The following is a 14,712-nucleotide window of genomic DNA, read 5'->3' on the forward strand; positions in this document are numbered from 1 at the left end:
TGTTTGTTTGTTCTCCAAGGTTATTCTGGCTGCTTGGAGTGCCTTGAGTTTCCACCTGAATTTTAGGATGGATTTATCTCTTTCAGCAAAAAATATATTTTTGGATTTTTTTCGGGATTGCACTGAATCTGTAGATTATTTTAGGTGCATTGACATCTTAATATGAACTGTATCAGTTCATGAAACTCTTCCATTTATTTGTGTCTTCTAGAATAGCTTTCAGCAGCATTTTTTAGTTTTCCATATAAAGACTTTTACTTTCTTGTTTAAGTTTATTCTTAAGTACTTTGTTCTTTTTGATGCTGCGCTAAAAGGAATTGTTTCCTTAATCCTCTGTGGGTTGCTCATTGGTAGCACAGATATTCATTATCTTTCATGATAAAATAAGCAGCTCAACAAGTTGTATATGGAAGGGATGTACCTTGGGGCATCTGGGTGGCTCAGTCCATTAAGTGCCTGACTCTTGATCTTGGTTTAGGTTACGATCTCACAGTTTGTGGGCTCCAGACCCACGTCATGCTGTGCACTGACAGTGTGGAGCCTGTTTGGGGTTCTGTCTCTCCCTCTGTCTGACTCTCCCACCCCTCTGTCTCTCTCAAAATAAATAAATAAAAAAAAAGAGAAGGAATGTACCTCAACATAATTGAGGCCATATATGAGCAATCCACGGTAACATCACACTCACCAGGGCAAGGTTGAAAGCTTTCCCACTACAATCAAGAAGATCAGAGTGCCCACGCTCACCTCTCCTTTTCAAAATAGCACTGGAATAAAAATCCCTGTGAAATTGTTAGCATTTCTACTTATAGGTCATGCCATCAGTAAAGTGAGAACAGATTGCTTGTAATGTTTCTTAATTTTACTGCTTGTAACAATTTTTCTGATGGTAGCCCTTTTCTATCCTGTGGATCTCAGGTCAATCATTCAATTTGAACAAAGGCCTTCCCCTGGTCACCTTCTCCATAGTAGAATTCTCCCTGAGTACCCTGTTTGGTCTCTTATTAGCACTGATGAAGACTTTAATTAGCTTACTAAATTGTCCCCTTATTCACATCCTGACTCTGCTATGAGAATGTAAGGTCCAAGCAGGAAGGACCTGTTGCATAATTCTCTCCCGTATTTCATTAATTGCTGTGTCCTCACAGCATGGTTCCTAGCAATAAATAGGAGGTCCAACTTGAAAAAAAAATTACTAATTGAATAAATAGTTGTTATGTCTAAATCTGTGAATAAATATCTACAGCATCTAACCACACTTCAAGGCAGCATAAGTTGAATATTAATGGAAAGAAAAACTTGCTATGGCAAGTGGGGAAATATATGATAAATTAATCTTTCCTAAAACAAAATGACTGGCTTGAAATTTTATTCTTGACTGGCAGTAGTCTTACAATGGTTCTAAAGCTGTTTTGTTTTCTTTTGTTTTGTTTTGTTTATGTCGCATCTTTCTGACCCTCATTATGTGATTTGGCCTAATAGTATCTTTATATAGGTATTTTTAAAAGATTTTGTGGAAATTCCCAGTGAATTTAATTAAGCAAGAATCAGTGTTGGCAGCTTTCCAATTGTGGGACTTAATGAGGAATGTGGTTAGAAGGAATAAAATGTCCAGTGATGGTTGCCTGCATGGGGAAGACGAGGCTATGCTCTTAACAACTGATCCACATGTTTGAGGAGGTTTCTGTTAGGCTTAAAGCATTACCTAAGGAGAAGCCCAAGCATGTCTCTTTAAAATATCAAGTCGGCTAATCTGACCAAACCAACACTATGGAGTGAGGATGACTAAGCTGTTGAATAGTATTTTTCTATTTAGAAATGAGAGGCAAAGAAGTTGTTTGAGAAAAATGGGAGATGGCTGGTGGCTATTTTTCTCATGTAAGGATAGTTAGTTCACTACCTTTTTGATATATTATCCTAATGTGATAAATTTTTGTTTTCTCTGTGGACCATGGAATTCCTAGGAAGTGATCTAAAATCTAAAAGCAACCTTCTGAATAACCAGGAGACCTTATGGAGAAAACGGATAGACAGCCGAATGAAATAACATATATCCTCAAGTAATAAGGCAGCTTTTGCCCTCTCTTGTCAAACTGGATGACAGAAGAAATCCAGGTTGCTGGGAACGAGTAGAAAGCGTTCCTTCAGATTGTAGACCTGCTTTCACAAGTTAAGACTAAAAGTAAGTCGTGGAAACCAGCCTTTGCAATTGTGTGACTCTCTTTATTATGTAAAGTGAGATCATCTTTAGATGAAGCAAACTTTGATTCCGATTCTGGTTTAATCATTTAAAAATGGCTGACCTTGGGAAAATTAACTAGGTGATCTGAGCCTCAGTTTGTTCACCTGTGAACTGGGAATTATAGCTCATCTTATGGTCACATGAACTGTGATTCATTGAGTTGTGAGTGTGTGATTGGAATCCACTGTAGACATTGTGAGCAGTGGAGTGATAGATCAGAATCTGATTTAAAAAGGATCAATTGGGCTGCATGAGCAGAATGTACTGATGGAGGCTAGAGTACAAGGGTAGGGATGTGGCAGGAAACCAATGGAGTGGGTCAGGAGAAGTGGGGAGGGAAGGGAAATGATCAAATTTGTGATATGTTTTAAAGGGCATTAATGGCATTTGTTAAAGGTATCAATATGTGACATGAAGATAAGAAAGACATAAAGGCACTGTGATATTTCTTGTCTGAGCAATGACATTTAATGAATTGTGGAACACTAGATTTATGGTGAAAAATGAAAAATTTAGTTTTGTAAGTACTGAATTGATATCCTATTGGAGATGTCCAGATTTAAAGATGTTGCATATGTGAAGTTTAAAAATTAAGGGGAGACATAAGAGTGGAATGCTTTCACATATATTGGTCAGGAAAAGGGGGATATCCAACCAAAGACCCTAATAAAGAGGGATGAGACACTCCAGGGTGGTGACCTTCCATTCCGAATTTCATCCACTCACTTGAAATATGCCAGTTACCTTATATGGTTCTCAAGTTTTTCACTTTTGTGACTTTAAGAACTGTGCACCTTTCCATGGAATTCTCTTGTCCTCTTTTTTGTCCTTCCACTTTTGCTTTAGATAACTGAGCTAAAGCATTGCTTCCTCTGGGATGTCTTCATTGATTGCTCTTTGATTGATATATTCCTACACTGTGTGTCACTTATTACACTGGCAATCATTATATATGCTCTTTCAGAGTGTAGGAAACCATGGCTTATTTAACTTGGGAATCACAGCATCAGTGAAATACTCCACACAAACAGGTCGTCTTCTACTTTTTTTAAATTGATGAATCAATAAAAGATTAATCTTATTATGCATTTAAGTTTCCCTCCTTGTTTTCTAGGAAACCTACATCTAATATGTGAATCAGGTCCTATACAGACTGGATGGAATCAAAGAACAATGTAACTTTCTTTGTCCTCCTGGGCCTCACACAGGATGGAAAGGAACAGAAGTTTCTGTTTGTTATATTCTTGCTCTTCTATATTTTGACGGTGGTGGGCAACCTGCTCATTGTGGTGACTATAGCTGTCAGTAAGACGCTGGGCTCCCCTATGTACTTGTTTCTTGCTAACTTATCTTTTATGGATGTCACTTATTCGTCTTGCATTTCCCCCAGATTGATTTTGGACTTGTTCTTTGGGGAAAATACCATATCCTTCCAATCTTGTATGACCCAGCTATTTACAGAGCACCTTTTTGGTGGATCAGAGGTCATTCTTCTGCTGGTGATGGCTTATGACCGCTATGTGGCCATCTGTAAGCCTTTGCGTTATTTGGTTGTCATGAGGCAAGAGGTGTGTGTTGTGCTGCTGGTAGGGTCCTGGGTTGGAGGTTTTCTGCATTCAGCCATTCAAGTTAGCACGATTTATAGTCTCCCATTCTGTGGTCCCAATGTCATTGATCATTTCATCTGTGAAATGTACCCCTTACTGAGACTTGCCTGTACTGACACATATGTCATTGGCTTGTTAGTGGTGGCCAACGGAGGGATGATGTGCACAATCGTGTTTGTGCTCTTGCTCATCTCTTATGGTGTCATCTTGCACTCTCTAAAGAACCTTAGTCCGGAAGGGAGGCGGAAAGCCCTCCAGACCTGTGGTGCCCACATCACTGTGGTGGTCTTCTTCTTTGTGCCATGTATTTTCATGTACGTGAGACCTGCTAAGACCTTCCCCATTGACAAATCAGTGAGTGTGTTTTTTACAGTTATAACCCCTATGCTGAACCCCCTGATCTATACTCTGAGAAATTCTGAGATGACAAATGCGATGAAGAAGCTCTGGATGAGAAATGTCGTATCTGTTGGTGTATAAGTGCATTATCCACCATGAAGAGAATTATTTGACATTGGATGCCATTTTATAAGAATGCAGATGTTTTGTTAAAATGATTCTGAGTTCCCTTGTTCAAAGAACTTAATTATTTTTAAAGGATGAACTGGATAATTGTGCTTTAATAACAATTTCCCTCCCTGGTAGAATCTGTAGTCCATTATCCCTTGGAGATTGCTTCATTTAGAAAGGTGCAAAACCTTCATAGCAAGGTGTCAACAATAGGTAATTATTTAGTAAATTTTCATGGTTAATTTTCAATTAATTTATGTTTTTTAATTTTTTTGATACTTAGCAATATTTTACTTATATTCCTGTTATTTCAGGTAATTCTTTTTATTATACTAATTATAATGTTAATGATGCATAGACTTTCTTGTTCAGTAAATTTCTGTTGCCGTATCTGCAAAATATTTTGTGTAACACTTTTATTTTTACAAGAAAAATTGATGTGTAATGGATAATAATGAATAGTAAAAGAGAACACTTTACATAATGGGATAAAATGTGAATAAATTACCTACTCATCTCTCAACACGGTCTCTATTCCTCTTTCCCCAGAGGAAGTCACTTAATCTGTTTCTTAAGCCTCTTGAGGTATTAACATCATTTGTATTTATGTATGCAAATTTTTCTCTGTGTATTTAAATATTTGTTTTTATTATCAACTTTTTAAAAAATAAACTTTTAAGTTTAGGATAGTTTTGTTTATTTTTGATTTTTCAGTTGAAGAATTGTCCCACAATATTATCCTGGTTTCGGATACACAACATAGTGACTGAACTATCATGTATATTAAGAAATGCTCATTATGATCATGGTAGCTTCCATCTGTTAAGATAAAAAGTTGCTACAACATATTGGATGTGTTCCCTATGCTATACTTTTCATTCTTGTGATGTATTTATTTTATAAGTGAAACTCTGTACCCTTTATCTCCTTCACCCATTTTGCCTATCCCTCCATCCCCCTCAACTCTGGCAACTGCCAGTTTGTTCTCTGTATGCGTGAGTTTGTTCCTGGTTTTTGTTTTTGTTTTTAAATTCCACGTATAAGTGAAATCATTTGCAACATCTTGAAGATATTGCATACTAGTCCATAGAGATCTCTTAGTTTTTCTTGTACTGCACATTACTTATTAACATATACTAAAATAAATATATCCATTCCTGTTCATGTTTTTACTAACCTTTTTTTTTTTTGACAAAGAAGTTTGCTATAATTGTATGCTTGTGAATAAGTGCAAGTATGAGTTCCTAGGAGTGGAATTGTTGAGATATGTATTTGAAACAATGATCACATAGTTAAGTGTCGATATTCATAGGTATCGCCAAAGTGCCGTCCTAGAGATTGCCCCAGTAGCTACACTGATGCTCACCATCTGTGAGGGTACTTCCGGCCACATTCTCAACCACCTGTAGCTGACGAATATTTGTGGCATAGAACAATCTGACTAAATTGTAATCTTTCTTATTGTTTAGTTTATCTTTCCAGATGTTGAATATGGTTTGTATTTCTTTTTCTGGGAATCATCTGTTAATACCTTTACCTATTTCATTCAATTGTTGCTCATTTCCATACTGATTCTTATTGATTACATTCTAAGAAAGGATCCCTTTTACTATTGTGAATGTAAGTATTATCTTTCTGACTACTGGTGTGTTTTTAACTTTTGTATACTCTGTAGAATGCTTTTGGTGTGTAATGATGTTTTCTTTAAAACATTTTTTTAATGTTTACTTATTTGTGAGAGAGAGAGACAGAGACAGAGCTTGAGCAGGGGAGGGGCAGAGAGAGAGGGAGACACAGAATCCGAAGCAGGCTCCAGGCTCTGAGCTGTCAGCACAGAGCACAGTGTGGGGCTCAAATTCACTAGCTGTGAGATCATAACCTGGGCCAAAGTCGGATGCTTAACTGACTGAGCCACTCAGGTGCCCAATGTTTTCTTTTAAATCCAATAAGGATTTTTTTTAAAGACTCTTTGTTCATGCCAAAATATTCTTCAACTATATTTGAGCACTTAATTTTTAAAGTATTTTTGAGGTTATGTATCATGCATTAGAACTTTTGCTGCATTTGGAATTTATTTTGATCTATGAGTTGAAAAGAGATAGAATTTTAGTGGATTTTCTAAAATTTAAGATTTTTTTTATAGTTGCATATTTTTCTTTTTGCCATTGACTTGAAATCCTGATATTATATTCCTAAGCCCCATATATATTTGTATCCAATTCAAGAATCAATTCTGTCTCATTGATCTCTTTATTCATGTCCCAGTTGATATGAAATATAGTTGCTTTGATACAATGACACATTTTGATATGTGATGAGACCAGCAGTCCCTCCTTAATATGCCTTTTCAGAATTATGTCTAGTTTTGCATATTTACATTTCCAAATCAAGTTTAAAATGAAATAGTAAGTTTACATTTAAATAAGATAATACAAGTTTAACATTACAATAAGTTTACAATGAAGTTAAACAGGTTTAAAATAGCATAGTTTTAAAACAAAAGTCAGTTATGATTTTCAAGAAGATTCAATTAGAGAAGATTAAGGAAATTTACCTCTTCCGAGTGCTGAGAACTGTTATCCCCCACCGGGTCTTGACATTTAACATTGGGTACTGCTTCCATTTTCCACCTGTATGACTTATCCCTTCTAGAAGTCTGCTGTTCATCCTCCATGAGCCACCCCCCCCCCCCCCCCCCCCGAAATGCTGCCTGGCACTTTTCTGTAAGAAAACCATCTCTTTGAGGAAGTAAATGCCTTATGTCTTTGCTGAGCATCCATATGGCCATCTGCAAACCCCAGCACCATGACATCATCACGAGTGACAGGGATATGGCTTCCTCTTTCAGGTGGCATGTGCTACAGACTTTGTCCCAGCAGCCATTCAGGTCCTCTTCACAGTGTGGCTGTGTGTGTGTGGCCCCAATGTCATAGACCATTTGTGTGTGATGTAAACCCGTTTTTGAAAGTTGTCTGCATGGACCCAATCGTACCCTTGGTCTCTTTGTTGCTGTCGACAGTGGGTTCATTGACCTGTTAACATTTTCTTCTTGATGGTCTCATAGGTGGTCATCTTCTACTACTCTTGCTCCCTGAAGACCTATAGCTTCAAGAGGAGACACAAAGCCATGTCCACCTGTGTCCCTCACGTCACTGTGGTGGTCTTAATATTGTGTCCGTATATTTATATATTTGCACCCAGTCACCACCTTTTCCACTGCTCAAGTTGTGGCTGGGTTGTATACCACAGTAACTCCCTTGTTAAACTTCTTAAACCTGTGCACTCAGAAAGTTGGAGGTGAAAAATGCCATGAGGAAGTTCTGGAGGAAAAAAGGTAACAGAGATATCCGTAACTTTATTAAATGTTGGTCTCTTTAATGGAAAAGAGATAAGAAGATACTTTCTGTGGTGCAGAGGCACATGAACACTATTTGTCCCAAGTATGTTTATTTTCACATATAGGCACTGTGAGGAAAGGTCCAGGCAGGAAATTATTTATCATTGTAAAAATAGCGTATTTAGACTTATGTATGTCTAATTGATTGTCAAAGTTTAACGTACTGTCCGAATTAGAGTTCTTGTAAATGCAGATTATCAGGACACAGCTCTGGAGATTTTCGTTTACTAGCTTTGTTGTTGAATGACATACTACTTTCTAAAGAGGTGTACGTAAAGCCAAAGAGTTCTGCATGTACTCTTGCTATCGTGCTGTGCTTTGTGTTGACATCATGCACCTTTTAATGAAGTCAACTTAGTTTTTACACTTAGTTTTTAACTTGTAGTAAAATACAAATAACAAACTTGCAGTTGTAGCCATTTGTAAGTGCATAGTTCAGGGGCGTTGAGTTAATTCACATTGTCATGATAGTTAAGTTAATTCATCTTGGTTATGCAAACACAAGCACCATCTGTCTCCAAAGCTTTTTCATCTACCCGGGTTGAAATTCCACACTCATTAAACATTAATTCTCTATTTCCCTTTCTCTGGGCCTTAGAAGATACCATTCTACTTACTTTCTGTCTATGAATTTGGCTACTTTAAGCACCATATGTAAGTGGAATCATACGTTAAATTGTCTTTTTGTGACTGTCTTATTTCACTTAATACGTGAATGTATGTGTTAGCATGTGTCAGAATTTCCTTCATTTTTAAGGGTGAATAATAACCCGTTGTGTACATAAACCTCACACTGTTCATACATTTATCTGTCAGTAGACACCTTGGCTGCTTCTACTTTGTGTCTATTATGAATTATAGTGCCATGAATATAGATATAGAAATATCTGTCTGAGACTGTGGTTTCCATGATTTTGTGTATATACCCCAATTGTGGATCATATAATAATTTTTTGCTTAACTTTTTAGGAACTACCATAACATTTTCCATAGCAGGTACATCATTTTACATTCCCACCAGAATGCACGTTTGTTCCCATTTCTCCACTTTCTTACATGTGTTGTTATCATTACATTTTGTGGTAATAGCTCTCCCGTTGGATGTGAAATGGTATTGCACGATGGTTTTGAAGCGCCTTTCCTAAGGAAAATGATTAATGTAATGTAAGCACATCTTTTCATGTGCTTATAGGGCATTCATGCGTCTCTTCTGGAGAAATGTCTACTGAAGTCCTTTTCTCATTAAAAAATTTTTTTTAATGTCTATTTATTTACTTTGAGATGGAGAGAGAGCAAGTGGGGGAGGGGCAGAGAGAGGAGGAGAGAGAGAATCCCAAGCATGCTCTGCGCTCTCAGGCGCTGGCACTTTTGCTGTAAGAAAACCATCTCTGTCAGGAAATACACGACTTAAGTCTTTGCTGAGCATCCATGTGGCCATCTGCAAACCCCTGTACTATGACATCATCATGAGTGACAGGGATATGGCTTCCTCTTTCAGGTGGCATGTGTGAGAGGCTTTGTCCTTGCAGCCACTCATGTGAGACTCGAACTCACAAACTGTGATATCATGACCTGAGCCTTAATCAAGAGTTGGACGCTTAGCCTACTGAGGCACCCAGGTGCCCCCTTTGCTCGTATTTCATCAGGTTCTTTTATTTTTTGAGATGGAGTAGTTCTTTATATAATGTTGATATTAACACCTTATCAAATATATCATTTGCAAATATTTTCTCTCCTTTGTGGGATACCTTTTCGGTCTGTTGATAGTGTCTTTTGGTGTATAAAAGTTCTTAAATTTGATAAAGTAATTTATGCATTTTTTCTTTTCTTGCCTGGGGTTTTGGTGTCCTACCCATGAAATTATTGCCAAACCTAAAGTTATGAATTTTTCTTTCATGTTTTCTTCCAAGACTCTCATAGTTCTGTCTAGTAGTTGAGGTCTTTGTTCCATTTTAAGTTAATTTTTGTATATGCTGTGCATTAAGGGTTCAGTTTCTTTTTTTTTTTTTGTGGATATCCAGTTTCACAGCACCATTTTTTTAAACCACCTGTCCTCTCCCCATGACTGTTCTTGTCACCTGTTGACAATCATTTGAAGACATATACAAAAGTTTATTTATAGGCTCTGTATTTTATTCCATTGTTATGTCCATCTTTATGTCAACATCATACTGTTTCGATTACTGTAGCTTTGTAATGAGTTTTAGAACCAGGAAGTCCTCAACTGTTTGTTTGTTTCCCAAGGTTATCTTGGCTGCATAGAGTTTCCACCAGAATCTTAGGATGGATTTATTTATTTCAACAAAAGCTTTTTTTTTTATTTTGATAGGGATTGCATTCAATATGTAGATTACTTTAGGTAGTATTAATAACATGAACCACATCAGTTCATGAGCCACATGAGTTCATTAATAACTCATGAGTTCATTAATAACATGAGCCACATCAGTTCATGCCATTTATTTGTGTCTTCTAGAATATTTTTCAGCAACATTTTGTAGTTTTTCATTGTACAAGACTTTTGCTTCCTTGTTTAAGTTTATCCTCAAGTACTTTGCTCTCTTTGAAGCTATTGTAAATGGAAGTATTGTCTTAATTCCCTCTCTGGGTTGTCATTGGTAGCACAGAAATTCAGCGTCTTTCTGTGAAAACAAAACAGAACGGAACAACCAAAACCAGAAAACTCCCAACAAATTGGGTGTAGAAGGAATGTACCTCAACATAAGAAAGGCCACATATGACTGATCCACAGGTACCATCACACTCAACAGGGAAAGGTTGAAAGCTTTCCCAATCAGGAACAAGATGAAAGTGCCCATGATCACCCCTCCTTTTCAACATGGCACTGGGATAAAAATCCCTGTGACATTTTTAGTGACATGAGGTTATTTTGCTTACTCAATTTTTACTAAATTTTACTATAACAGTTTTTCTGATGGTAGCCACTTTCTATCCTGTGGATCTCAGCTTAAGCATCAACTTTGAAGAAAGGCCTTCCCTGGTCACCTTCTCCATAGTAGAATTCTCTCTGAGTACCCTGTTTGCTCTATTATTAGCACTGATGAAGACTGTAATTAGCTTACTACATTGTCCCCTTATTTACTGTCTGACTTTATTATGAGAATATAGGCTTCATTCAGGAAGGAACTTATACATGATTTTTCCCATCGTTAATTGCTGTATCCTCACTCTTAGTACATTTCCTATCATTAAAGAGTTGCTCCATATAAGAAAAATACTTAAACAAAAAAACTTGAATAGTGATTACATTAAAATTTGTGAATAAATATTTAAAATATGTAACAACACTTCTAGGCAGATTTAATTGAGTATTAAATAAAATGAAGGAAAAACATTATATGACAAGTGGGGAAATATATGATAAATTAATCTTTACTGGAACAAAATAATGGCTGAAATTTTATTCTTGACTGGCAAAGGTCTCATAATGGTTTTAAAGCTTTTCTTGTTTTGTTTTGTTTTTGCTCCATGTTATATCTTATAGGCCTTCATTATGTGATTTAGTCTAGTAGTATCTTACGTTTAGATGTGCTTTCAAACTTTTGTGAAAATCTGAGCGAATTATGTAATTAAGCAAGAATCAGTCTTGGACACTTTCCAATCCTATAACTTAATGAGGAATGTGGTCAGAAGGGATGAAATGTCCAGTTATCTTTGCCTGTATGGGGCAGAAGATGCTAGAACTGATAAAATTTTCAGGAGGTCCTTCTTAGGCTTAAAATATTGCTTAAGAAAAAGTACAAGAGTGTCTCTCAAATTTCAAGTCAACTATTCTGCCCAAACCAGTACTATAAAATGATAAGGACTCACTAGCTGAATGGTATTTTCTATTTAGAAATTAGTGGGAAAGAAATTACCTGAGAAGGTCTCCTTGGGAAATGGCTGGTGGCTCTCTCCTTATGTAAGGATAGGAATTCCTTGTCTTTTTGATAAATTATCCTAATGCGATCAATTTTTGTTTTTCTGTGTGGACCATGAAATTCCTAGGATGTAATCTACAGTGCAAATAAAAACAACCTTCTGAATAAGAAGGAGACTCCACAGAGAAAATGGATAGACAGTTGATTGAAAGAAAATATATCCTCATGTAATAATGCAACTTTTTGTCCTCTCTTGTCAAACTGGATGACAGAGGAAATCCAGGTGGTTGGAAATTAGTAAAAAGTGTTCCTTCAGATTGTGGATTTGCCTTCACAAGATAAGACTAACAGTAAATAGTGGAAACCAGCTTTTGCAATTGTGTTGACTATCTTTATTATGTAAAAGTGAGATCACTTTGAGATAAAGAAAACTTTCATTCCAATTCTAATTTTATCACTTAAAAATGGGTGACCTTGGGAAAATTAATTAGATGATCTGATGAGCCTCAGTTTGTTTAACTATGAAATGGGGATTATAATTCCTGTAACTGTAAGATGAACTGTGATTCATTAAGTTGTGAGTGTGTGATTGGAATCCACTGTAGGCATTGTGAGCAGTGGAGTAATAGACCAGAATCATATTTAAAAAGGATCATTTTTAAGTTGCATCAAGAGAACCAATTGATGGAAGCCAGAATGAAAGGGGAGGGACAAGGCTAGTGTGGTGGGACATAAGAAGTGGGGAGGGGAGGGAAATGATTAAATTTGTGATATATACATATATTTTTAAATGTTTATTATTGAGAGAGAGAGAGAGAGAGAGAGAGAGAGAGCGAGCATTGGGGAAAGCAGAGAAAGAGTGGGAGACACATAATCTGAAGCAGGCTCCAGGCTCCAAGCTGTCAGCACAGAGCCCTACGTGAGGCTTGAACTCACAAACCATGAGATCATGACCTGAGCTGAAGTTGTATGCTTAACTGACTGAGCCCCCTGCTGCCGGTGCCCCAAATTTGTAATATATTTTAAAGGAGGTTAAAGATTTGTTGAAGAGATCAATATGTGATATAAGAGCTAGAAAACAAGAAGAGCACTGTGATATTTTTTGTCTGAGCAATGACATGGAAGATGGTTCCATTCAATGAGGTGGGGACCACCTATGTTTGTTGCTGAAAAGTAAAAAATTGGCTTTATAAGTCCTGAACTGATACCCAATTGGAGATGTCCAAAGTTGGAGATGTTGCATATATGAAGTTAAGGTAGAGACACAATAGTGGAATGCTTCCACATTTATTGGTCAGGAAAATGGGGCATATCCAACCAGGGAAGTGACCTTCCATTCCTAATTTGATCCATTCAATTTGAATATGTCAGTTACCTTAAATCGGTCTCAAGTATTTTACTTTTGTGACTTTATAAACTATGCATCTTGTCGTGAATTCCCTCGTTCTCTTTTCTTGTCCTTCCATTTTCCCTTTGAAAGTCAGCTAAAGCCTTGTTTTCTCCGGGAAGTCTTCTCTGATTGCATTTACTCTTTGGTTGATATATTCTTACCCATGATCTTTGCATTGTGTAACCCTTTTCATAATATTTTTATTACATTGATGTGATTATTATGTATTTACCGCTGAGTATATGAAAGCATGGCTTAGTCAACTTGGAAACCGCAGCATCTATGAAACACTCCACACAAGCAGGTAGTCCTTATACATTCTTTAATTGAATTAATCAATAAAAAAATTAATCTTATAATGCATTTAAGTGTCCCCCCCCTCCACCTCCGCCTTGTTTTGTAGATCACCTGCTTCTAATGTGAGAAGTCAGCTCCTATGCAGACTGGATGGCATCCAGAAATAATGTAACCCACTTTGTCCTCTTGGGCCTCACACAGGATGGAAAGGAACACAAGGCCCTTTTTATTATATTCTTGCTCTTCTGTATTTTGACCGTGGTGGGCAACCTGCTCATTGTGGTGACTCTAGCTGTCAGTAAGACCCTGGGCTCAACTATGTACTTGTTTCTTGCTAACTTATCTTTTATGGATGTCATTTATTTCTCTACTATTTCCCCCAGATTGATTTCAGACTTGTTGTTTGGGAAAAACTCCATATCCTTCCAATCTTGTATGACCCAGCTATTTACAGAGCACCTTTTCGGTGGATCAGAGGTCATTCTTCTGCTGGTGATGGCTTATGACCGCTATGTGGCCATCTGTAAGCCCTTGTGTTATTTGGTTGTCATGAGGCAAGAGGTGTGTGTTGTGCTGCTGGTAGGGTCCTGGGTTGGAGGTTTTCTGCATTCAGCCATTCAAGTTAGCACGATTTATAGTCTCCCATTCTGTGGTCCCAATGTCATTGATCATTTCATCTGTGAAATGTACCCCTTACTGAGACTTGCCTGTACTGACACATATGTCATTGGCCTGTTAGTGGTGGCCAACGGAGGGATGATGTGCACAATCGTGTTTGTGCTCTTGCTCATCTCTTATGGTGTCATCTTGCACTCTCTAAAGAACCTTAGTCCGGAAGGGAGGCGGAAAGCCCTCCAGACCTGTGGTTCCCACATCACTGTGGTGGTCTTCTTCTTTGTGCCATGTATTTTCATGTACGTGAGACCTGCTAAGACCTTCCCCATTGACAAATCAGTGAGTGTGTTTTATACAGTCATAACCCCCATGCTGAACCCCCTGATCTACACTCTGAGAAATTCTGAGATGACAAATGCTATAACGCAGCTGTGGAGGAGAATGTGCACATGAAGTAGTAAGTGAGTGTATCATCCCTCATGAAGGGAGTAACTTAGCATTAGGGCCAGTCTTCTCAAGTGTTGAAGTCCTTTTTACTGTAAATGCATTTACAGTTGGAGTCAGTAAATAATCTGCAATGAAAACATAAGTGAAATACAGAGTTATGCTAATTCATAATTAGTTGCTCCATTTACTTTTATTACTCTTATTTTCATTCTTAATTTTATTTCTATTCAGTTTCTTGTCTTTTATTTATATTCTTTTCATTGTTAAAATATTTGTTGCTATATAGACTTTCTTCTCTATTTAATTTCTTTCCATTACATACGAGATTT

The 14,712-nt window shown here is 37.1% G+C and overlaps 2 protein-coding genes across 2 annotated transcripts; both read left to right on the forward strand.

Moving 5' to 3' along the window:
• Nucleotides 1-3,396: 3,396 nt before the first annotated feature.
• On the forward strand, nt 3,397-4,326 carry LOC102956550 (olfactory receptor 4A47-like). Its single transcript, XM_042959624.1, has one exon. The coding sequence runs from the start codon at nt 3,397-3,399 to the stop codon at nt 4,324-4,326; it is 930 nt and encodes a 309-aa protein (XP_042815558.1).
• A 9,145-nt stretch (nt 4,327-13,471) lies between these two features.
• On the forward strand, nt 13,472-14,389 carry LOC102972462 (olfactory receptor 4A47-like). Its single transcript, XM_007082181.2, has one exon. It carries the CDS (start codon nt 13,472-13,474, stop codon nt 14,387-14,389), a length of 918 nt encoding a protein of 305 aa, XP_007082243.2.
• The last annotated feature ends 323 nt before the right edge of the window (nt 14,390-14,712 follow it).

The sequence above is a fragment of the Panthera tigris genome, chromosome D1, assembly GCF_018350195.1.
Source record: "Panthera tigris isolate Pti1 chromosome D1, P.tigris_Pti1_mat1.1, whole genome shotgun sequence".
Lineage (NCBI taxonomy): Eukaryota > Metazoa > Chordata > Mammalia > Carnivora > Felidae > Panthera > Panthera tigris.

Excerpts from the sequence above, each read along its gene's own strand:
- LOC102956550 (XM_042959624.1), top strand. The coding sequence starts at position 3,397 with ATGGAATCAAAGAACAATGTAACTTTCTTTGTCCTCCTGGGCCTCACA.
- LOC102972462 (XM_007082181.2), top strand. The coding sequence starts at position 13,472 with ATGGCATCCAGAAATAATGTAACCCACTTTGTCCTCTTGGGCCTCACA.